Genomic DNA, 26,276 nt, shown 5'->3' with positions numbered 1-26,276 from the left:
TGCTGGCTTCCAACAGGCCTGCCTGGCAACCGCTTAGACTGCACAGAGAGGGATCGAGCTCAGCCCAACCCAGGCGCATTTCATTTAGTTCTACCTAGTGCAGCTTGTGAAGTTTAGACACGTACTCTACCACTGCCTCTGAAGTATTGAAGCAAGTTTGTAAACAACTGAGCAGATGGCTTTCAGTAACTGTTCTGCTTCATTATCTCATAAAATTTCCTCAGCTGCTGCCTTAATACCATTTTTGGAAGCACATCAGAAGTTGCAGGAATAAACGAGATATAAAATCTGGTTTTACTACCTTACAATAAACCCCCAATATGGAATGTCAGGCTTGTTACGATTGTACAATTTTTTGCTTCTGAGAACGGAAAAGTCAGTGTTTCCTAAAGACAGGATTAAAAGGGGGAAAAAAAGTTCTGCCAAATTTACTACTATTTCACCTGCCTAGATTGGATGACAACGGAACGGAACCTAGTTCAAATTTACAATGTAACACCTCTGACATGCTGTAAAACTGTTTTGAAGCTATAATCGTATGCTCCCAGTCAAAGATTAAATTGATATAACCAAACACGCAATTATATTCACTCCCAATGATGCTAGAAAACTATCTGAAAATGGGAAAAACTATTATTTATTAATCTAAAATACTTCTATGCTGCATTTATTGAACACTGCAAGGCGGTGTACAACAATAATATAAAACAATTCAATAAAATAAACATTAAAACTACATGAATACAGCAACAACCAGAACAATTTGAGAAATGGGTATCAATGGCCAGAAGATGATTGGGCAAATAACAATGTTTCTACCAAGAGCTGAAAACATTTCACAGTTAGCGCCTGCCTTCTTTAAGAAGAAAGACTATTCCACAAACTGAGTGCTACCACAGAAAAAGCCCTCATCTGGGTTGCCACAGGATGGATTTCAGCAGGTAGTAGGAGGGTGTCAGCTAAATAGCTTTATGAATGGGCAGGTCTATATGGAAGAAGGAGTAATCTCAGCTAATCTGGCTCCCAAGTTCTTTAGGTTGAAACCTGGGTCAGCAACAGATTGGCAGTTAAAGCAATTTCTTTTAATGGTGTATCACATGTTCATTGTAGGTAACTTCAACTAATAACTGTAGGCACCTTTGTCTAGACTGTCCTAGGGTTACCAGTGCATGGATCCAGTGCTATTTTTCAAGAAAAAGAAGTGTCATAGCCCACCGTGAACCTTGTTCTTTTATAATGGCAATGGCGCCCATCTGAGAAGTTCCGGAACTGAGTTCCTGTGAGTTCCAGCTGAAAAAAAGCCCTGAATGGATCACTGTGTCCAAGTTACCTCAGCCAGGAACAGATGTAACCTATGTTTCAACTGAAGGTGGTAAAAGGCTTATTTTGGGCCTTCAGTGACAATGATGGCTCAAGAAGCACCCATCAGACTACATACCTATTCCTTCAAGGGGAGAGGAACCCTGTTCAGACCAGGCAATACGCCTAATTCCCAGAGCTGGAGATCACTCGCCCAAAGGACCTCCACGTTATCACAATTCAACTTCAGCTTACTGGACCTCACTCAGCCCACTAATATATCCAGACACTAGTCCAGGACATGCATGTTCACTCACACATAACACAGCAACAGAGCTGGGTGTTTTCAACATTCTGACTGCTTGTCAGCAGCTTCATATAGATGTTGAACAGCACTGGGGACAATACATTACCTGTAGCACCCCACAGCACCGCTGCCAGGGGTCAGGGGTGCAGTCATCTAAAGTCACTCTCTGGAACTCTCCCTATAGATAGAAACCGGTCTATACAGTGCCTTAAACCTGCAACCTACCAAGCCAGTCCAGTATGACACCAAGGTCAATAGTATCAAAAGGCCACTGAGATCTAGCAGAAGCAACAGGGCCACATTTCCTCTGTCCTTTTCCTGATTAAGGGTGACCAAGTCCAATTCAGTCCCAAAACCAGATGCTTAGATTATCCTTAGCCAATGTACCAATGTGGAGGGATTACAGGAGTGGGTGATGGTCCCTGAGAAGATTGGCTAGGGAAAGCCTGTACCCCAGGCTGAAGGAAATGGCCATTCCTGATTTAGCACAGATAAAAATACAACTACTCACAGAATGGGCCTGCTCAAGATACAGTGGAATCTTGAGAAGTTCTAAAAAATTATAATAATTTATAACAATATGGTGCTCATGGTACAGAAAAATGAGTACCATCACACTTTTATCTTCTTGGGTTTGTAAAAAGTGAAGAAATATCCATGACCCTGAGGGGCTCCTGGATCTGAATACAGCAAGCTGTGTAAGTTCTGCTTCATACATTATAGTATCTGGATGCAAAGCATTGGCACAACTTCTTATACTTCTAGTTTCTTTACTTCTACAGAAACTTCTTAATTAGTTACTTCTGTGCTCAAAACATGCAGTTCACCTAGGGTCATGTCACCAGGTTGAATGTACATCTATCCAAAGACAAGTCTGCAATGTCTATGGATGTGACATAGAAAAACCACCACATCTGTTATTCAGTAGGGCACCCAATAAATAATACGCATACAAGCACAATGACTGGGATACAAAGAGCAACATTAGACATGCCCGAGGGCTTCTGCTCACCCATTGGAATTTTTGACTTGTTTTTCTTTAATGCCAAACCTTCATGCCATATCACAAACTGCTTTTATAACTCTGCTCAATTTCAGAAATCTTTTGCCATATAATTTTTTTTTTTTTTTGGAGGGCGAGTGATGGAGAGAAGGGAAGAAGGGATGAAGGAGATGCTCAAGGAACACAAGCAAGTCCAAGGCGTGCATCTATCAGCTGTACCTCTTGAGAAAGTGCCCTAAATAATCTATATACAGCACCTAGGCACTTTAAGGACCAGCAGCAGCATTTTTAAGCAGCTGAATGTACGGTACTACAGGTTAATACTGTGGAAATATAGCATGCAGATAAAAGCACAAACTTTTCCCATTAAGATTTGTAGACTCTTTATTCACCAATTAAAGCAACTCTAGAAAAGAGATGGCTATTTCTCCTTCTCTCCCCCCCCACCCCCATTTCACTCTTCCAGGATTTAATTTGCTTCTGTATGGCAATTAGCCATTCTTGGTGTAAGAAGCAAATAGTAAGTAGGCAAAGAAGATGCTCTGACAGAATTTTCTGCATAACTCTAAACTACATTGTTTTACACTTACAGAAATAATATTTACAAAAGGTGAGATTGGAATGATTTTAATCTGTAGTTTAGATCTTCCTATACTGTAATGCAACAAGAGGACAGGACACCAAGTCTATACTGCAAGACACACATTTGAACAGGCACTGAATGCTACAAGTGGATTTTATGGAAGCTGCTTAAATTGTATACAGTGGGTTTGTTATGAACTCATCATCAAGTTGTTAAGTGAAATGTTTTCTTTGCTCAAGACAACAAATCCTTATAAATGTTTCAGCCTGATCCCACTCATATTTACTTTAAAGTTCTATTGATTTCAATGACGCTCATTTCCAAGTAAGATTACAACCTATATCTGTTCTCTCCCCAAAACACCCACAGGACACTTTGCATCGCTTAATACTTTCTTTGAGTAGCATGATAGGATTAATGTCATACACACGGTACACGAGTAGCAGTAAGCTATAGCACTCCAATGAATTTACAACCCCCCGTTTTTTACATATCAGTATCATTCATAAGAATACCATAAATCAATCTGGTATACTTGTGAAAGCATCTTACCAGGTATTTAAACAAACAGAGAAAGCTAGAGGAAAGGTAGCAATTTATACAGATAAATTTGTAGAGAAATCATTTTGGCTCTTTACCCTGGCTTTTGACACCTGGGGTGTGTTTTTTTCCTAGGACCAATCTTATTCACATTAGGATGAAGTGCAGGCAATAGATGATTATCATGATGGTGATAGCAGATGCAAGGAACATTTTTGCCATGACAGTTACCCACACTTCTTTGTGCTAAAATAAAAACTGCATCCTTAGAAGGTTTGATTAAAATTAATCACTCAGAGAAAGCTTGTTAACAGCCAAGTCAACTTTGGAGCTGATTAGTGATATACCACAAATTAAATGCAATAGACACAGCAATCTATAGGTCTTTGCATGGTACTAAGATATGAATACTGAGAAAACATCAAAGTCTAGGTCATTGGGTAAAAGCAAGGAAATTTAAAAACTTACTTATTACAGTGATGTTTGAGGTGTTTCTTATAGCTGTCCTCCTGAAATAAGGCATCTGGGTTACAACTTGCAAGCCAGTCAGCGTTCTGTAGCACAGGTTGTGCACTCTGGGCTTTCACTTTTTTGCCTTTTCTTCCCCTGGGCACTGGAGCAGACAAGCCTAAGAAACACACACATGCAGGCTTTTTCAACAGAAAGCATTAGCACTGATTCTATGTTCAAGGGGGACACCCATCTGTGAAATCACTTTCATATAGCTCTTCTTTCAGCATTCACTCCTGACAAACTGCAAAGTGCGCACAGAGTGACATGTGGAAAGCTAATTCTCATTCACTATTGCACTACTGTCCGTGAGACTACAATCAGGGTTGCAGGTGCAGGAAGATATGGCAGAAACAAAGTAAAGTACAGATTGTAGTACTTGTAGCACAATTCAACATCCTAAGAATCTCAGCTTTTATTTTCAATCCTGTTGTGTTATAAAGGCGACCCCAGCAGCTGTTTTAAATATTTGTTAAACCCTTTTTAAAAGAAAAAAAAGGGGGAAAAGAAATTTGGAACCAATTTAGTTGCCTTTTGATGTTAGCCATCACCCCTGCCCTTTCAGGGTTCGCTCCCTTCAAAAAAATATGCTTAACTTTCCAAGTTATTAGCAGTCCAATTTACCCTTATTGAAATGAGTCAAAAATGAAACTGCTAAACACCTAAGTCAGCTAACTAGGGTCCATTTCTTCCACAACAACTTCTCAAAAGTTGTTTTGAAAAATGCCACCATCATAAATTTGGTTTTAATTTGTACCAATTCAAGAGCACTGTGAATTTTTTTGAAAAAAACAAACAAAAAACTTTTGTACATTCATTCCCCCCGCCCCCCAAAAAATCATTATAAGAAAGGACTGCATGGATCTGTTGGTTACCTGGAACAAATGTTACAACAGGGAGTTTATTCCGGTTTTCCCATCTCAAAGTCAACGCCAAGCCACCACACCAAATATGGTGACTAAGTTGTTATGGCACCACAAATTCCAGCATGCCTGACCACTGGCCATCCTGGCCGAGGCTGATGGGAGCTAGAGCCCAGCATCTAGGGAGCCACAAGTTCCCCATCTCAGCTTTAGAACGCTGTGCTAGGCATGCTACAGAGTTTGATACCAAAGAAAAATGTGCAGAAGCCTACCAGAATGGTTAACCAAGGCTCGTGTTTGTCCATCTGCAGTGGGAGTGATTAGATCCCAGACAAAACTTTTGATGTTTTCATCCCCTTTGTAATGATTGAGACAATACACAAGGATTGTTCGGCAGATGGTTTCCACATCTTGTTCTGTTAGTTGGCGTTTATAGCGCCCATGTGAGAGGATATCAGTCCATCGTCCCCAACTACAAGAAAAATAGAAAGCGTACATACCTAGAACTGGATTTCACATTTTGACATTAGCTCCCAAATGACAGCTAGAATGGGGCTTCTGGTGTTAGCATTAAATACATTTTGAATTTGCAGGTCACATCAGGGAATCCAGTTTCTAGCACCAAGGACTTAAGAATATTTATTTTACTGAGCAGGCAGCAAGTTCACTGCTCATAAAAGCCACAATTTAACTATACTGGAAATAATAAAATACACATGTTTAATGCCAATAGCCCTTATAGGCTCAGAGCAGGAAAATCTATTCAGGAAATTCTATGCCAGAGCTGTTTCTGCAGTCTTGAGATTTGGGGATCAATTTGAGCTTGATCCTGTAATCCTTTATTTGTAATAACTGTATACAACTTTATAGGAGCAAAGTTTAGACAGAGGCTCTTAATCTCACCTTAATGGTAGTTCATTAAGGCAGTCTGGCTAAATTTACGGCAGTAAGTCATTTGAGGCTCGTTTTACTTACCCATAAACCAACAGATTCTTTTCCACCCTAAAGCATTCACTTCGTGCATAACCCTGAGATTTGTCCTGTGGTCTACGGGGTTTTATACTGGGTTTTTCTTCAGAATCACTTTCCAGATCAGAAAATTCCATCAGTTCATCTTCTTTGACTGCACTGTATAGTCTAGTTTGCTTTCTTACCCTTGGTGTATCAATAACTAGGTTGTTCTATAATTAAAAAAGAGATGTTTTGTTTGTTTGTTTGTTTGTTTTTAAAAAATCACATTATAGTGATCTAAAAGTATTTAATGGTTTCATTCTCTCACCCTTCCATTTAAGGCATCAATGTCAAGCTCAGCTTTTTTTGCCCACTTCTGCCAGAAGTTAGGATCATCCAGTGAAATGTCTGTTCTGTTACCAGATGCAACAAAACTAGCCTAAAATACAACAATTATCTCCAATCATTATTCAAAGATATATATTAACAAAAATAAATAAATATGAATTTATTCACCTTGGGTTTTTTACATCTATGGTATAACAATGTAAGTACAGTGGACCCTTGAGTTACGTACCACTCCGGATACGTAACTTTTGGGTTGTGAACGCAGCAAACCTGGAAGTGTATATTTCCACGTTTTGCCGCCCGCGCACGTGCAGAAGCGCTCTGTGTGCTGCACGCATGCACAGAAGCGCTTTATTGCACAGAAGGGGCACCTCCAGGTATGAACTTTTCAGGTTAAGTACGGACCTCCGGAACAAATTTAATTCGTATCCGGAGGGTCCACTGTGAAATACCTATAAAAATAAAGGCAGTCAAGTTGCGTTTATAAGGAAACCCCCCCCAATCCATACTTGAGCAATACCTGTGTTAGAACCAACCAAAACACCACAAAACAGTGAGCAACCTTTTGACTTCTCTACAGCTCTGTGAGGCTCGATATCTGTGGGGGGTGGGAATAAAATCAACTGTTTGGATGTTGCAGCCATGAGGCCTGCACTTTGAATAAAAGTCTGCTAGGTGCTGCAGGTATCAAGTTATAAATTAAGCAATGGTTGGGCCCCTTTTTTGACAACAAAGTCAGGTACTCTGATGGGCTACCTGCAGGAGCTTGAGACTGTAAATAACTAAGTGTCTGAATTTTGGGTAGATATGCTTTCTCTTAAAATGTAAAATTCCCTTTGGAAAAAAAGACCTGTTCTATTCTCAGCGATAGGGCAAAGATCTCTTGCAGAGCAGCAAAAACTGGAGAAGAGGGGGTTGGATGACTGCTTTGATATGTGCATGTGCATGCTTATCTGTGCGCACAATGTGCATTTTAGTCCATGTATTCCCAAAGGGTTGTAGCCTTCTCTATAAACCATTGATGGAGACACATTTTAAGCCACTATGATTTGCTACTGCTTATCTGTACAAAGAACTTTGCAATAAGGGTCTGCAAGCTCTAGGCCCATCTCCACTTTTCATCTAGTTTTAAGATGCAACAGACTACACTCCTGTCTGTAACTGCCATCAATGCTCACTGCTGATATGCCATGAAGAATGGGGTTAAGTGCTCCAATAACCAAAACACATATTCTCTATGGCCATTTGTGTCAGCTTTAGATCTGAAATCTAAACTGCTTTGAAATCTGTAAACTGCTTTGAAATTCATCTATCTTTACATTTAAGTGGTATATAATGTTTTTAAAAAGAAAGTAAGAGAAGAATTAGCCTGTCAAGGCCTTTTTATGTTCTGAAATTTTCAAACTGTCCTCTGCGGGGCTCACAGACATACAAAGAGCATGATTTTGAGGCTGCATTTGTGTCAACACACACTTGTGCAGGACTGAGGAAAATTTTGGAATATATTTTGGCATAGTGACTCCTTAGGTCCTGCTTGCCTTGTGGGATATAAGGGTTTTAAGCTATAAAGAGGCACACCAAGAGACAAAAGATCACTCAACATACGTTTCCATTTATACAAAAAACAACCCCATAAATGTTAATGCTCACCTTTGCAAATGTAGAGCCTTTGCCCTCAGACTCAATAGTGATTGTGTGTGTCCGCCTCAAAAGAATCTGATCTATATCCTCCTCGCAGAATTTGGAACCTTCATCCTCTTCATCCATTAGAGCACCATAAGCACCTTTCCTCAATAGATCTTCTATCTCTTTTTTAGATAGTTGCTGTACCTGTAATATGTGCGCAAAAGAAAAAGCTCTTGTTAAAATTATGTAAAACAGTTTACAATCAGCTTTCTCCACACACAAAAAAAAACTGATTTAAGAAATGTTTACTAAATTCAAAGAAAAGACTTCTAACAGTCTTCTTTTGGGATGGGGAGGCAAAACTAGAACACAGTTTAGGAGGAATATTGAAGCTCTGCCTGCCACGATCCCAGTAATAATGAGCCCTCCCAACGGATGCTTTTCACATTTTTTTAAAAAGTACATTAAATGTAAAAATAGATCATGACTAGTTTTTTTATTTCATAAAATTTATATTCTGCTTGATTGTAAGAAAAAACCTCAAAGCGGTTTACAAAAAGAATAAAAGTATGTGCACAACTCAAGCTCTTTGATGAAATTAGAATATATGGAAAGTGCACTGCAAATTTAGGTGGCTCTTGAGTGAATATATTAATGCTGTTCTTACCCCATTTGTAGCATTCTCTCTTCCACTCATGGACTGAAGCACAGCCTTATCAAGACCAAGTTTCAAACTTGCTTTGTCAAACATTTCTCTTTCATAAGAATTTCTTGTTATCAGCCTGTAGATTTTCACTGACTTGCTCTGTCCTATCCTGTGACATCGAGCTTGAGCCTGGAAAAATATGGAATTGTTACCATGTTTCAGTTTGTAGAAAAGCAGCATGTATAACCCTTAGAACAATCATTAATTCAAATAAAATCTTAAAAGAAACTATTTGTGTATATTGCAAATTTATAATATTTCTCAAGAGACTACTCCTTTCTAGACAGCAGTGAGATAAAAGGTTGTCAGTTGACACTTTCAATAATACCTGAAGATCATTTTGAGGGTTCCAGTCTGAATCAAAGATGATGCAGGTATCAGCGGCAGTAAGATTAATGCCCAACCCCCCAGCTCTTGTACACAATAGAAAAACAAATCTGTCAGAATCAGGTCTGGAAAACCTGTCAATAGCTGCTTGACGTAGGTTGCCTCTTACTCTTCCATCAATTCGCTCATATGGATACCTGGGAAAAAGAGCAGTACTGTATTACAAACAGAACCAAAAAACAAGGCGAGTATCTTTGCAAAGAATTTAGGGGGGGGGGAATCAACATTATGTACTTAAACAATTACAATATTTATAGTTGTGCTCCTCACCCCATAACTTTAAAATCTTGCTGCCCCAGTTGCAACAAAACATGTCTCTCTCGTATCAGTCTCTACAGTCACAGCAGGCTCTGTAACTTTCCAATGGTTTGACTTCACCCCTGAAGGCGCCCTCTTCCCCTGTCTTCTGAGACAGATGAATGCCAACCAGCCCAGGCTCAAATGGTAGAGTGTAAAGGGAAGCAAATATAAAGAGGAGATAGAATTCACTCCCATTTTCTGCCTTTAGCAAATGTTTCCCTTGTTTTCAAACTTGATTTCAAAATCACATTGACAATAATCTTGCATTTTCCTGAAAGCATGAGTGCAAGTTAACAAAATAACTTGGTTAAGAAAATACTCATGCTATCGATTTCTTGCTCTGTTTTAATATTTCAGCCAGCATTAAGAGGCAGCAGAAGAATAAAGGTACAGAATATTTTTGTATTAGCTTGGTTAGCTTGTGAGTAATATTTACGACCGAATATGTCTTTAGTAGAAAACACATTTTTATCCTATTCATAATGTGCACCAGTTATTCTAAAAGTCAAAGTCATGGTTGTCAAGCCTAACCATGAATACAATGGTGGTCTGTTATGATTGTGAGTGAAAGGTTACAACCAACAGAACAATTATTGCTATACTTATCCACTTTCCCATTTCATGATGTTAAGCGCCTGTTTCATTGTTTCCACATTTTGCAATACAGGTTAAATACTTGATAGCACGTTGAATAACTGCTATTTCCTAGAATTGGATTATATTTTTCTCACCGTCTTTGAATGAGGTAGTCTTCCAGTATGTCCAAGCAGCGCACCATCTGGGAAAAGATAAGCACCCTGTGGCCACCAGCCTTCAGTTTTGGCAGCAACTTGTCAATCAGTACTAGCTTGCCAGCAGCCTGGATCATTGCCTGGAGCTGAAAATCTGGAGAGTCAGGATTGTGTGTTTCTTTAAACTCTTCCAAAATTTTCTCTTCAGCACCTGCAGAGATTGGACAGCAATATGTGAATACTCTAAAGGTTTTATTAATAAAACTACGAGCCTGTTTCCAGTTCCCTATACAATGTCTATGGATTTTATAAGTGAAGAAATATTTACATAGCTGCATTTGCTTAGCTAAAAATAACATGGAAAATATGGAAGCGCAAATGAACAATGAACCCAAAAGCTTCCAGCAAACAAGTTTCACAACAACAAAGAGGTGCCAAGCCAGATGTCATAACAAATTAGGGGGGAAGGAGTGATTGAATAATTAATTAGTAAATTAAGGATATAAAGACAATATCTAACAGCTAGGTTGAAAGATGTAATGGCAAAGCCAATCCTTTTTCAAAAAGGGTCTTAGAAACCTATCAGTATTAACAGTCAAAGTGCAATAGTAATAGTTCATTACGGTAGCAGTATTCTGATGATAAACACATTCTAATTTAAATATCCCAAATTTTTACAAGGCAAAGATTAGTGTGAGGCAAAATGGACACTTGTTAGCTTACAAAGTGAGGAACAAGCAGTCTACATAAATTTGGTGTGCTCGGGCCTTAGGGGGTCCCAACAGAAACACTTATGACCCCTTCCAAAGGGACATTTATTAAAAAATTTCAGGGGAGACCCCCAGAAATACTATGCATTCTAATGTTAATGCCAAGTCTTTAGAGGCAGCATTGTCCAATAGCCATGGGTCCACTTTTGGTCCAAACAGGCATTATCACCTTTCCAGCAGGGAGTGCCTGACAGTTGGATCAAGCATAAGTAACAACCCATTTTCTGACTATTTCCTGCCCATGTTTCATGTTCATTAGCACTGTAGACCGTTGTGCTGATGTTACTTGTTCCTATTAAAACACACACTCAAATTTTGTATCCTATTTCAATGAAAACACACATGTGGTGTTAATGAAGTTTCTGATCAGTACATAAAACATAGAACTCAGTCTTATATGAAGTCAGACCATTGGACTATCTGGCTCAACACTGACTGGCAGTGACTCTTCAGGTTTTTAAAGAAGAATCTTTCCCAGCCCTACCTGGAGATGCCAAAGACTGAATCTGGTGCTTTGCATGAATAACAGGTGCTCTATCACTAAGCTACCTTTCCTTAAGTAGTTACAAAGCAATACCCTTTTAACGCCAGAGTAATACCACCACATTCTACCAACAAAGTACACTGAAGTTTATGACGCACGGTGGCAGCTAGGCCATATTGTGCCTCTAAGGGGAAAGAACTAGTCTCCAAAATTCCTAAAATATTGTTATGGAGGATGCTTTGCCAACCAGTCTTGCCAACTCCAGTAGAGAGGAGATAAAGCAAGAGGAGATAAGTAAAGCAAGTGATTATTTTCAGGTTACTCATACTTAAGACATGCCAGAGACTCTTGCGGTAAAAAATTCAGGAAATTATTTATGTCCCAAATTGTACTGCCGGTTTTAGTATTTACATTTTTCCTTTCCTCAGAGGCATTTAGAATGACAACTGAGTGAGAGATAATGTCTTGCTCTGGGAGCTTTAGTGTTGAGCAAGGATTTGAACCTGGGTTTCCAACATACTAGCCACTCACCACTCTGGCTCTGCAGAAGCGTATACACACCGGAGGGTTGCCATGACTATCCTGTGCTCTAGCCTGTCTGACTGGCTCAAATCATACACAAATTATAGTAACTTGCTAAGAGTCTAAGACGAAATAAGGCGAACCAACCAAGTATCTTCAGCTATAATTATCTATATCATATAAAAAAGACACAGCAAAATCTTCCTCTGATTGTTCCGGTGTCCTCATATGTCTAGAAAGTACTGCCTTGTAAAAAGTCAGCTTCACATTGAGCATCTCACACTACTGACTCAATATTTAATTCTGACAATTTTCCAGCCATTAACTTTTATAGCAGGGGTGGCTAACACAGTTGATCAGAAAAGCTTTGCTATGATAGTAACATGCTTCTTTAAGAAACAAACCAACTGCATATAAATGCATGTTAATTATCGATCAACAAGATAAACATGAACACGCACACTTTATGGAAAGCAAGAACGTGTTACAAGTTTGAAACTCCCTCTTCTCTAGTGGAACTGGAGGACTCGCATCTTATTTACATCTGATAAGTAGTAATTAAGACTAAAACATTAGCACAAAGCATGTACAAACATGCATCTCATTTGCAAACATAGCAAGTTATGTGGTTGAAACATAAATATAAAGAACATTTATGCTATAGCCTTTTATTTTGCCACATTTAAGTGTATGTGTGCATCTTCTGAAATAGAACACTGATAGCAGGACTTTTATCAGCTTAGTTAAATTAACTTTGTCAAAATAAGTTTTAGAAGATCAGCTGCCAACATGTTGTTCCTATTTTCTATTTGGATCTCTCACATACAGTCCTAGTACCACTTGTGCTATTACAACCAATTTTTGATGTTTTAATGTAACTGGGGGGGGGGGGAAGGTTTAGACACAGAAAACACATCCAAGAAATTGTCCCTCAACAACAAGGTTTTTAAAGCAGGGATAATCCATTTAAATAAGCAGCAAACCAAACCCCTTAATATTGAGTTTTAGAGCATTTTAAATGTACAATAACTATAAAACTATTATACCTCAGGTACCTGCAGCCTACGGAGGGATAAAAATATTTTATAACTCAGACAAGGTGTTACTAGCCAGCTGAGCAGCAAGGCCATTTTATTTATTTAATTAATTGCAGAACATTCACATACTGTTTAATGGTAATAAAACTTCAAAGCAGTTTATGAAAAGAATAAGAACAATAAAATGACCAGTTAAAAACAGTAAAAGCAAGTATTTACAACTTTCAAAAATAACTGAAATGAACAATAAGCTAAAAACAGATTAAAACACACGACAGCTTCTACATGTCTGGATAGGCAAAATAAAGAAATTCCTTCCAGTAGCACCTTAAAGACCAACTAAGTTAGTTCTTGGTATGAGCTTTCGTGTGCATGCACACTTCTTCAGATACACTGAAACAGAAGTTGCCAGATCCTTCTAGATAGTGAGAAGGTGGGGAGGGGATAGGGTTGCATTTTTTTTAAATAAAAAAAAAGCTTTTTAGCAAGCACCAAAAAGTAAAGGTGTCTGCCTGACACCAATAGACAGGGAGTTTCAAAGCATAGGTGCTGCCACACTAAAGATCAATTTCTTGTGAGTGCAGAACAAGTATTATGTGGCACCTGCAACAGTGCCAGTTCTGCAGATAGAAGCGGTCGGGTGGGCATTTGTAGGGTAAAATGATCTCACAAGGGACCTGCTCCCAAGTTGTTAAGGGCTTTATATATTTATAGTAACATCTTGAACTTGGCCTGGTTGAAGATCAGCAACCACTGCAGGTCTCTGAGCAGAGGTGTTATATGCTGACAGGGTCTCACTCTTGTCAGCAATCATGTTGCATCATTCTGCACTAACTATAGCTTTCTGAAACAGGCACAAGGGAAGCCCCACACAGAGCACACTGCAGTAATCCAAACTTGAAGTAAGCAATGTCGGAAGTACTGAAGCCAAGATCCTGCACCCCATCAACGGCCCTAGCTGTCATACCAGTGACAGCTGGTAAAGGTGCTTCTAGTCTCCAGTGACAAGCTGCCTCCAGAAGTACCTCCAGACTGTGAAGGTGCAACCCCATTCAGGGCCCAAGGGGTCCGGAGCTGGTTTCTTTAGAAGCGGCCATGCCACCACCTCTTTCAAAGCAGAAGGGATTATTCACTCACGCAGTGAAACATTAGCCACTCTCTGTACCCAACCAGTCAGACCAGGTTTAATAAGACAGGAGGGACAGGGGTCAAGAGGGCACATGGTTGAAAACATATTGCTGCCAGCACCTTGTCCACATCAGCTGACTGTATAAACTGAAACCAATCCCACAACACATTATCAATTCTGGCACTGAGTACTTCAACTGGGGCTGCAGGAAGTGCAGAGTCACGATCACTCTGAAGTTGAGCTACCTCAAAGTGTGTTGCCGGTTGGTCAGTGGGTCCTCAAATGCTCCAGAGGTTTCTTTCCCACAGTGGGGGTCAGTAAGCTCCAGACTGTCCCAAAAAACTCCACTGGCCAGCTACTAGAGGCTGCAATGCATGCTGAAAAATGAGCCTTCTTTGTAGCCTGCACTGCCACATAGTAGGTACGATTATGTGCTCTAACCGGGTTCAGTCACGCTTCAGAGCGAGACTTATGCCACTTGCAACAGGCTATAAAACTCATACCTCAGGAACCCTCAGCCTACAGAGGGATAAAAAACATTTCATAGCTCAGAGAAAGTGTTCCTAGCCACCTTCCCTCCCCTACAACTTGGATGGAATTAGTAACAGCTGAGCAGCAAGGGTAGCTTGCATATGCAGCTCACTTAGGGAGGAATGTGATTAAATGGTATACAGGTTTTTGAAATATTGTTTCTATTATTGTACCATATCAAACTCTTTAAATGGCCAGTGTGGTGTAGCAAGGCAGGAACAAGGATTTAAATCTTTGCTCAAACATATAATTTACTGGGTAGCACTAGGTAGGCAAATACTAAATATTGGCTAAAAAAATTTAAATAAGGGGTAGAACCAAATCCAAGAGTACGAACAGCATGAAGGCTGAGCATAAGCACAAAACTTCAGTATGTTGGCTAGCCTACCATTTGCCTCCCTTCATTCTAGGTCTGAATGGAGAAAAGGAAATTGGAATCAGGGATGCGACACCCCACCCCTGAATCTTCTCTTTAAAAAAAAACAAAACCATGGTGGGTAGTTAATTGGGACTAGACAATAAAAGCACTTCCCACCCCCAGCAAGGGCTATTTAAGCTGCTAAGAGAGTAGTCCCATTTGGAGGTTGTGTGCCTGTCATAAGTTAAAGACCTTCAAATCCTCTATTCATGGGAAGATTTAAGGATGGCTGCTACATCCTAAACCTGAATGGTCTATGGGGATTTCCCCATTGTTTATTCTATCACTATAACCCTACAATTCTTTGCAATCCCACAATGTATTTTAAACTGCAAAACTGCAGTAAAGAGGAATTGTATTTCCAGTCCATACACAGAATGTGTACTGACCAGGCATGGTCTCTGCAGCCTCCCCGCCTCAATAGTAATGACAGTATTTTACACGCTCTCTGCTAAAGTATGTCTGTTTTTTTTCCTATCTATCCTGGGCACAATCCCAGTCTGCTGTCACCCTGACTCAGATCCCAGTGTAGAATGCAGCTCACTTCTGCAGTAGAAACAGAGAAATTCCACTTAGCATCCTCAATGACTGCAGCCTCTAAGAGGGAGCGCAGCAAGGCAAATATTGAGTTAGGTGTTGCACTTGCTGTGGGAAGCTAGCTGGACATCAAAGTGAAATGGGATCCTGACACCTGCAATCACAATACCAATAGGATCAGGATGGTAGCCACCAATGGCTAGCTGTGGTAGATTGTTAGCTATGGTGGTGAAGGCTGAATTTTTCCCAGTACTGGAAGAGGAAAGGTGAGTCTCTCAACTGCTACACTGTTTCTGTCATGACTGAACAGATGGGGTTGTCCTTTTCTCCATCACTTAACATCATGTCACAAAGAAGCCACATAGCATTTCCTAGGACACCAGAGAGTCCTGCCTCAGTGCGCTCATAGTTTCCAATGCATGAGGACGTGCATGTAAATTGCAGTAGATCTAATCAATCTCACATAGCTAGAAATTATTGCTGCTGCCTAGAGCTCTGAGAATTCATTCCTGTCCTATTACCCTTTTAGTGTTTTGAGAGTTAGAGAAGCCTAGGTCCTGATACTCTGGTCTAAAATGCAAAAGGAAAATTTAGCAAAATATATTCAGCTCAACTGAAAAACGCTTTCTAGTTTTTATTCACACATACCAAACTCCCCTCATTGTTTTCTGTTTTTTTAAAAAAAGTCAGTCCTACCATTGATAAGGTATGGATGATTGCAGCATTTTCTTAATTCCATCATAGTGTTTAAGAGATTGGGTACATTCGCTTGACCACCACCTTTTGACAAAAAAGTGAAATTCTTTTCAAGAATGGCTCTGTAGTATTTCTTCTGAATATTTGTCAATTCAACTTCAATTATGGTTTCCTCCTTGGGTGCAAGGTTCTTTTCAACATCTTCTTTGAGTCGTCTCAACATCATTGGTTTCAAGATAGCTTGGAGTTTTTGCACCTAGTTAAATAAATGAATGAAGTTTAAAATAATAATCTTGCATACTCTTTTATATTTTGGTTCTATCCCCACGGTGTAAATATTCTTTGTGATATCAGAAAGTTGAGACAGTGGGAGCCAGATGGACCACAACATTCATAACTTTTTCTCATATGGCAAGGGAGATGTACTGCTAAAGACAGTGTCCTGTGCTGACACCAATGGCTTCACTATAGGCAGAGGGGAGTGTCAGAATATAAGCAACAACTTTCAAGTATGCTCATGGCTCACCACTTGTTTATAGATTTCCTGCCTGTCTTCCATGATGGAACTCTAGGAACTGTACTGATGTGACCTTGGCTAATACACCAATAAATTAAAATGTTATTAGCAACTCCAGTACCTAGCACTATTCATAATTTTGGTAAACTTCACTTGTTAATGCCTTCCTCAACTTTTCATATGATACTTAAACTTTGCACTACTTGTTATTAGTTTGATTAGTGATTCATCTCCTAACTAAGATTAGAAGACTGGGAGTGTACAGTTGCCTCAAATTATCATCTTCCTTTCTTTCCTTGTCTATGCAAATTCAGTCACACTTGTTACATATAATTAATAACACTTTTTCTGTGGTACCCTTTCTTTACATTCTATAATCAATCAGAAACCTATTTGTATGATTTAACATTTAGGTAATTAAGAAAGGAATTTATGGCTCTACAAGTAATTGCAGCAGGAACAGTTGAAATTCTGAAAGGAACACAGAATAACATTCTAGTCAAATGACACTCCTGTATTAATGATTGTGAATCTATGGAAGGTACACTTTATGTATTGTTTAGTCCCCTGTATACAGCCACAGGTTTGAATTAAGCAAATTGTCTGAGAAAATAAGAGTCTCCCTGATATGCACTAATTATGGTGCAGTGTCACATTTACATGGGTGCTAACCCTGACTAGCTTAAAGGAGGGTTTGCATAACAGTTTCTAGCCTTGCTTTTAAAGGTAACCATTGTGCAGATATAATGCTGTGCTATTAAACATGATTGCACAGGAAAGATTTTCTAAGTTCTAGAGCTTAATTTTGTTCTCTCTCTTATGTAAGCATGTTATGTGGAAGGAAGTTCTATGGGTTACAAATAGGTCACAATGTTCATTATTATGTGCAAATAAACAAGCAAATATGTAATATTATTCTGCATAGGTCTGCATAATTGTTTACTATATTGGAATGTAAGATACTGAAATTGTTAGTATTTATTAAATTTGTTAGTCAATTTATCTTTCCCAAGGCAACCCAAAGTGACTTACAAACCAACCAACCAACCAAATAGATACATTAAAACAAAGGGTTGGGGGATTAGGTTTGGCATTCCAGTCAATGGACTGTCAAATATTTCACACAGCTAAGAATGCCTCATTGCAGGTGGAAGTTCTTTTTTTCTCTTTTCATTATGGTTTAATTTGTTAGCAAGGTCAGCAGTGAAGCATGCTTCCCCCTAGTCTTGCAGAGGTCAAGGGCAAATATAGAGCACAGCAAAGCTTCTACTGGCCACCTGCTATAACTGCTGGCACCTCCAGAAAGCAACAGGAAAAGCACTAATCAATGGCAAAGGTCACCTGAATTCAATCTTATTTGATACACGACCCACAGAGTATACCCTCCAGTTGAAGCTGCAACTTGTCTACTTGATCTCCTGTTCTTAATAAAAACTGGTTCTTGGTTTTTAATTTGCTTTATTTCTGTTTAGAGTTCAGTTTTTACAACAAGAGCAACAACAACAGGTGGATCTTAGTATTCCAAAATAAAAGCAAAAGAGAAATGTTATGCAAATTGTTCACTTTTATTGAGAATTTCCTTGAATTTTTAAAAGTTGTATTTCTTTTTTCACATTTTTAAAAGTTGTATTTCTTTTTTCACAAGTTAATTAATTTGTTTTTAGTCTCAGTATTATACTCTGCATAGATAAGTCATGTTCAAATACTACTTCCTTTCCTCTGGAATGAGTCTCAGGCTCAAGTACTTGAGATTAGCTAAACTGAACATCAGAAATTTAGTCAGCCTTCAGAGGATATTTACCATCTGGCATGCCATGGTTCACTCAGCCCACCACCACTCTGGACCAGTGACTGTTTCAGGGGTTGCCAGAAGGGCTTTGTCCCCCACTGTGTAAGTGATCATGTGGGAGCAGAGAAAATGGTTCTGAAGAAGCTTAAAGCCCCACAAGTTTTGGAGCAATCAGCAATTGTTTCATATAGTGAAGTAAATTAATACTGGGTGATTTACCTGTTCTTCAGTTTTCAGATCACCAAACTCTTGCATGAAAGTAGTTTCTGAAGGAAAACGAGTTGGTTCCAAGAAATGAAGCAAGCTGAAGAGCTCCTCAACCGTGTTTTGTAATGGAGTACCTGTAAGAAGCACTTTGTGTTCCTGCAAGAAACAAAGACTCTGGAATAGTCTACAATCCTGAACTCTGAAGCTGCATATTCTTCCGAGATAAGTTTTCTAGTTTCTATCCTAAAATTATTAGGCTGTCTTTATAATCTATGCATATATTTCATATTTTCCAATTCCAGAAGCTTTAATAAAATGCTTTATTTGTGGTAGGCTGTTGGACCAGATGACCTTCAAGGTCTCTTCTAGATTTTATCATTCTGTGTGAATGGTTTAGGTTGTCAGCTGGGTGCTTGCAGCATGGAATGGTAGCTTCAGTTGCGTAGACTCCATATTTCTATTCCAGTGAACACACAAATCTGTGACATAGGTCTACTCATCTGTCACTGACAGTCATCCACCTCTAAGGAAGTGGTGAAGCTTGAACTAATCACAATATAGGATACCATAGCACATCCATATTGCCTAAATAATGCATCTTTGACCCTTACAAGCTGCAATTTCAAAGCATTTTGGAGCTTGAGTGAGCACGGAAAGCTCTTAACACAACATGTTAAATGAAAAAGGATTTTTGTTAATTGATCTCTGCATTTTCATAATTTTACATTGAAAAAGAGAAGAGAAGTAAAGCCATCTGAAACATACACCCGCTTTCCCATCGGATTAATGGGATGGTCTGTACAGACATCTCTTGGAGCTTTGAGAGTATTAGTACTCACCAGGTCCATCATCTTGAGCCCTTCCAACAGTTTGCAGTTTCTGTTTTTCAGCCTGTGAGCTTCATCGATTACTACACAGCGCCATGGAATGTTACGGAGCTCAGGACAATCAGTCAAAATCATTTCAAATGTAGTGATGATGGCATGAAATTTGTATGACCCCTTAACTGCACGACCCTAAAAGTACAGAAAGTATTTTATCAGGTTACACAACACTGAAAATGAATCAACCTATTATCATCTACCAAAATATATTCATGTGTTACTGATTGATGCTTTTCGGCCTTTTGACTAAGCTCAAGTGTAGACGCAACAGTATGTTATTTAGAATGAATAGAATATGCTGAATGCTGGACCTCACTGAGAAGGGTGGACACTTTCAAAGAATCCGTAAAAACATGGCATAGATAGAATAGGTTTGGAACTAGAGAAGAGACAAGAGACATGAGCTAAAATCTGCAGAAGCAGAAGAGGTATGAGCTTGTTCTAACCACTCCCCTGCTCATGCCTGCCTTCTTCTGGGCTCTCTGTCCACCTGGCTCACTGTGCCATGTCTGCCTTCTTTGCCAAGTGGCAATTTGTGCTGTTATGTGCAGCACCCAGAGGTGTGGTTCAGAGAGGCTATGGAAAGCGGAGAGGTAGGCACACACATGAGCCTGGAGGCCTGAATATGGGATGTATGGTTAGAGCACCTTTCTGAAGAATGCTACGCTGCTCTTGCTGCCATGCTCCATGGCTGAGCTCATACATGCAACTCTCTGTCCCCCTCCCCATCACAAAGTGGGGCAGAAGGAATGGATAATAGAAAGGATGAAACAGGGGGCACAACCAAGTCCTCATACAATAAGGTAGAGGGCTACATGTGGTCCTAGGCTGCCCATGTCTATCTTAAATAATAGAGGATAATGATCCAGAATAAAGTATACAAGAAAGAAGTCATATGTTATTATTAGAGTAGAAACATTTACCTGTGGGTCTTTGAAATACATTTCATACAACTGAATGGTCTTTCGACTGGCTTGACTCCCATGATATACAACAACATTCAACTCTGTCCAGGTACGGAATTCCCTTTCCCAGTTGGGGATTGTGGACAATGGGGCAATAACCAAAAAAGGACCATGGATTCCTTTTAAATATATCTCATAGAGAAATGTAATAGATTGGATCGTCTTTCCCAATCCCATTTCATCTGCTAAAATGCAGTTTCGCCTGGAATAAATAAATAAATTAATAATAATAATAATAATAATAATAATAATAATAATAATTTATTATTTATATCCCGCCCATCTGGCTGAGTTTCCCCAGCCACTCTAATCAAGTGTTAAAAACACACACATATATTCCATCATAAAATAAAAAAATGTTAAGTTCTCAAAAAAATGGAACTCCCACAATGCAACTGCTTTGCTTATTTGAATGTGGAAAGAATACTATTCTTTCAAAATAAGGAAGTTGTTACTATAAAGTATGTTTTTAAAATAATCTCTAGATTTTATATGAGCATGCAAAAGACACACACACACATATTCCATCATAAAATTTGCTATTTTATATAGCTGGGACATTTAAAATAATCACATTTTAAAATAGCGGTATATGTTAAACTTCAACAATTAAGCTATTCATTCTCTTTGACAATGAAGTTGTAACACGTACGTGTTGTACCAATTGAAAAGAAGCCAGTTTACTCCTTCCAACTGGTATTCCCTGAGTTTGTTGTTGTTTTTATATTCCCTGGAACTTTCTGACTTCTTCCAGTCATCAGCAGGAGGTCGCTCCTGTTTCAAATACAGCAAAACACATTAGTGATTTACAAAAACCACATTATTATGTTATTTTTAAGTAACATCATCTATTCAGAGCCAAATCTTACCACACGTTCTGTTTCTGGCTGCCTGGACATAAGCTTCTCGAATTCTTCTATTTTAGCTTGGTCTATGTCTTGCTTTAATTCCCATGTGCTGTCTTCATATGGAAGTGAACACCATTTCACCAAATAATGAGTCACAGGCTTTGTTTTTAATTAGGAAACAAAAATGAGATTAAGTGAGAAACAAAGCATAACTATACTGGAACTTTGCAGACCGAATAAGATTTACAATAAGACTTATTTCAATGCATTTTATTAACATTTTACCAGTGACAAAACCAGTTCAACAACAAAGTGGCTGATATGTTGATACAATATTAGTATTTCATCATGAAACTGCAACATTTTTATTATACTGTATTTTTTTTCACTGCAAAACAAAAATATTTTGAAGAAAATCCATACAAATAGTTACAAGATTTCCCCATAAATTTATAAGCAAAAATTTCCCAGCAGGCAACTTAAAATAATTAAGATTACAGCTGTTGATTTATGACACTTTTAAATAAACAGTGATAAATAAAGGTTAACAGTTCCTTTATAAAACTACTTGCTCTTCTATTTAAAATAACCCACTAGAGTTTCTTTGAAGAGATGCAGCTCAAGGAAAGTGGCTATAAAGGAATAACAAAATATTTAATTCATTGCCCAAAGCCTCCTTAACTGGCATCTACATACCATGATGATGAAATTGACATTTATTTTAACAATTACTTGGCTACCATATAATGCAGGACTTGAAGAAATGCTTGCATTGATTAACAAACGAGAACAACACTAAAAAGGAAAATTAGGGCTATTTCTAAATTTGAGAATATTTGGTACTTTAATATAGTGCCACATGTAGTTCATTAGCAAAATGAGATTCACCTTGTCAAACTTAATTTTTTATAAGCTAAAGAGCAAAAATATTCAGATAAGACATGCCATACTATTATTGCAAAAAAATGTAATTATGAAATCCTATAACTAGAAAGATCAGTGCCATGAGACGGAAAAAACAGTGCTCAAATTGAAACAGTCTTCCTCTGTTTCTTGTCCCCATAAGAACATATATTCTGCTTTCTCTCTAGGCATATTCTTATCACCACTATTAAATGTAATATAAATAAGTAGGTAAGGCAATGTTTCGACTAGCAAAGAAACAGATGTTTTCAAGCTGAATGCTTCTCTATAATTTAGACTTCTATACCTATACACTAACAAAACCCATTAAGTATATCAATCTCTGTGACCAACATGGCAACATCTATCAACTACAAGCTAAACTAAAGAATGTCATCTTGCTAATATTAGTTCTACAGAGCTACTTCATAAATACACACTTCTGTCAGGTTCCCTTACCTCTCCATTATCATCCTTGCTATGTGAAATATCCATTATTCGATCAACTTCAACATAATCGGGATTAAAAAGTTCATCATCTATCTGTTTAAGAGGGAAAAGCATAAATAGAATATCAGAAATTTCTATTAGCAAATATTCTCAGAAAACAAAAAAATGGGGGCCACAGTAATACGTAATGTATATTTGACAAATGTCAACATGTTAATTGAAATGCAACAATTCAGTAAGATTGCTCCCCGTGAGGGAATCAGACTTCTCAGACTTTGTTAACTGGGCCTCTTAATTACTGTGTGAAACCTTTTACTGTGAGAGAATGTTTAAGAATATTTTAAATGAAGTGTGAAATTACAATTCACTAATGAGCAATCGAAAGGGCTTATAGCATGCAATGCATTTAGAATTCTTGAAGATTGCAGCTTGCAGTAAAAAAAAAAAAACTAGAGCCATGTATGCTAAGTGACATAAAAACGCAAGTACAGAAGTTGCATAATTGCTGTATAAAATAGATTATTATTCCTGAACAAGTAAATAAAAAGACCACTGCAAAATTCTCACTCTTTTCACCTTCTCTATCTTTATCAGTAAGCTTCCTATTTATGATGTGTGCTCAAGTAATCCCTGAGAGCTGGTGTACTGTGGTGTCTAAGAGTGTGGGCCACGAAGCCCCTGGTCCAATTCTCACTTCACCTCAAAATACACTATTTAACCTAAGCAATTCTCATCTGCAACATGGGAATATAATATTGACCTAGGCTACATGGCTAAGGATTACGGAAATACATGCACAGTTCTTCAGGATAAGCATGTCATGGCTCCACAGTAACACTGGTATTGCACAAATAACTGGCCTGGAACCAGTAGTTGTAGTTGTTGGTAGCATTTATATGACACTAGTATCATTGTGAGAATTTCTGTCTCCCCCAAAAAGAGATTCTACCCATTCCTTGCCCATCAGTACTAGTTGGGAGGCTCTGTCTCCAGATGAAAAGAACCAGGTGTCTTTGAGGTCTTTGCCCACTAGCTTTGGGCAGCTACCCTGTCAGCTAGCCTGGCTCATCTGTGGTTTTGTCTCTCAACACATCCTCTCCTCCCTCCACGTCTTCACTATGCTGCTTTACAGGGGACCCAAGGTGCATGAAACAGAGAGGCCTAGAGTACAGATGCTCTTGATTCATGCCAAATCTGAAAAATTATGGCCTAGATCCCTTTTAAAGGATTATATCACTACAGTTGAGAAGAAATCCCTTTTTTCTCAGCTGCCAGTGCCTCTGCAAAGTTCTATCCAGCTGAGCTATTTTGGATGGTGAATGGCCTTTTAAATCTGGACTGTCTCCACCAAAAATTTAATCAGTCCACTGTGGTGAATTTGCTAGCTACTTGTGGAGAAAATTGCATGATTTCAGCATGGCTCAAGGGTCACAACTAAATACAAAATCAGGCACTATCTGAACCTGTTTATTTCAATCAATTTCATCTTTCTTGCCCAGTCGTGAAAAAGGTGCACTTTTCTGGGCTATCAATAAGTAGGACGTAAGTCTGTTTTGATGTGTCAAAGCTAGTTAGGAGAATATGCACCTCTTTCAGGCAAGGAAAGATGTCATATTAAACTTGTATTGTACTGGTTGCCACTGCATATGAAGTCCCAATTTAAAGTGACAGTGACGCTCCCCCCTTTTAGAAAACGAACGAAAGGTGGTGGCCCTGAGTGCAGAAATGATACGGGGGGAAATATTCACCAGTAGGAGCATCTGACATAGAACTTTGGATCCAACTCTATATAAAAAAACTATGCATTATTATTAGTTATAGTAATTTGTTTCCTTGTAGTTTATACGATGGTTTTTAACTGTTTTGATTCTAAAATGTATCCACTCTGCTTGTTTATTAATGTTTCTCACACAGTTTAAAAGCATGAAATGTAGATGACAGATTTCCAAACACCACACTCGCATGTCATATCTGAATAATTACCCACAATTTACAATACATAATGTGAGAAAGAAAAGAATAAAAAATAAAACCTCTTTGTTTAAATGGGTAAAATTAAGGGGATTGCCAATTCGGGGCCTACCAAAGCCCTATCTGGTGTCACTGAGACGACCTGTTACACCTTGCCCCCCTTTTGAGTGCAATTTGGCTTGAAAAATGTTATCTGAGAAAAGCCTTTTTTTCAAGACTAACTGTGGTACAGAGACCAATTTCAGGAGTGGCCACAGCTGGAGAAGGGCTCACTCTGCTCCTCAGCCTTGATCCACTGCATTGCAATTAGGATTGAAAGAAGCCTTGTATTGGCTACCATATTAGGTTTAATTTCAACAGGGAGGGTTAATTTCAAGGTATGTCAGAAGGAAAGGGAAGCGTTAACCCTCCCCAGCTGTGACTGTACCGTCTCCCAACCCAAAATTCCCTGCACTGCAATTAAGCCTCTAAGAAGTGTCCTATTGGTTACAGTAGAAGGCTTTATGTCTTCTTTCAAGCCTAATTGCAATAAGGGGAGAACTGTTTTCAAGCCTAATGGGTGGCAGTGGAGATCTTCATGGAGAGGGCAGCTGGGAAGAAAGCATTAACTTGCATCAGTTGCTTTCATACCACTCTACTCTCATTACAGGCCAAAACACTTTCTTCAAACCTAATGCGGGGTGGGGCGGATAAGTGTGTGTGCTTGGTTGCAGTGTGGGATGAGTGATGCCTACAACAAATTTGAAGGGGCCAAAAAGTTGGCAATGCCTGGGGTAAATGATTCCATGGCCTGGTGCAGATGTAACAATGGTTAAGAAATTCAGAGCAGACTGGGGTTATATATACCCTTAGCCCCTCTTCCTCTAACTAAGGTTAATAGCAACCAGTGTCTCATTTAATGAGGGTCTGAAGCGAGGGTTCCAAACCCTCATGCTTAGTTAGTGCAGATGTAACTTTAAGCCATCAGAAGGGTAGGCAAAATTAATACACAAGAGAGAAAGGCTAGAAGATAAACTCAGACAAAGCTAATTTACACAACGCAAAATGTGAATCTGGCAAAAGCCATGGCTATAATACCGCAAGTTTGTAATTATCTGTATGAGAACCTTAACATTCCAACATTTCCATCTCTAAGTTGATGCTGTTCTCTTAATTTGTACAGAGATTAATAACTAAAAGCAAATCTAAACCCTAGGTCAAAACACCGCTGTAACCATTAAAACATTAAAACCACAATAGCACAAACATTTCTGGAAATGAACAAGCAGCATCCTGTTTACTGAAGTATGCCGTGTGTAATTTATTAGAGGGGGAAACAAAACAAAAAGGCAAACATACAGTGCCTAAGTCTCCGCAATCAGAATATTTCATAAAGGGAGAAAGGAATATATGGACTGCATAGAATTAATTCAAGGTTACAGCTTGCCCAATTCTGAAGGTCCAGACCAGTATCCAAAGCAACTC

The 26,276-nt window shown here is 38.7% G+C and overlaps 1 protein-coding gene across 7 annotated transcripts in view; it reads right to left on the bottom strand.

The window, feature by feature from the left end:
- The window catches only part of CHD7 (chromodomain helicase DNA binding protein 7), a 134,832-nt gene that overhangs the window by 17,539 nt on the left and 91,017 nt on the right, over positions 1 to 26,276 (bottom strand). For all 7 annotated transcript variants that reach the window (XM_082233713.1, XM_082233719.1, XM_082233718.1 and 4 more), the window contains 15 exons: positions 22,851 to 22,934; positions 21,510 to 21,647; positions 21,293 to 21,414; positions 20,599 to 20,842; positions 19,631 to 19,807; positions 18,804 to 18,947; positions 16,279 to 16,534; positions 10,155 to 10,365; positions 9,065 to 9,260; positions 8,698 to 8,865; positions 8,055 to 8,234; positions 6,385 to 6,495; positions 6,081 to 6,286; positions 5,378 to 5,577; positions 4,201 to 4,360 (listed from right to left, as the gene is read on the bottom strand). In XM_082233713.1, the coding sequence (XP_082089839.1) occupies positions 4,201 to 4,360; positions 5,378 to 5,577; positions 6,081 to 6,286; positions 6,385 to 6,495; positions 8,055 to 8,234; positions 8,698 to 8,865; positions 9,065 to 9,260; positions 10,155 to 10,365; positions 16,279 to 16,534; positions 18,804 to 18,947; positions 19,631 to 19,807; positions 20,599 to 20,842; positions 21,293 to 21,414; positions 21,510 to 21,647; positions 22,851 to 22,934 (2,597 nt within the window). The remainder of the gene's footprint in view (positions 1 to 4,200; positions 4,361 to 5,377; positions 5,578 to 6,080; positions 6,287 to 6,384; positions 6,496 to 8,054; positions 8,235 to 8,697; positions 8,866 to 9,064; positions 9,261 to 10,154; positions 10,366 to 16,278; positions 16,535 to 18,803; positions 18,948 to 19,630; positions 19,808 to 20,598; positions 20,843 to 21,292; positions 21,415 to 21,509; positions 21,648 to 22,850; positions 22,935 to 26,276) is intronic.

The sequence above is a fragment of the Podarcis vaucheri genome, assembly GCF_965113315.1.
Source record: "Podarcis vaucheri genome assembly, chromosome: 8".
Classification (NCBI taxonomy): Eukaryota; Metazoa; Chordata; class Lepidosauria; order Squamata; family Lacertidae; genus Podarcis; species Podarcis vaucheri.
This window is presented reverse-complemented; position numbering and strand designations above follow the sequence as displayed.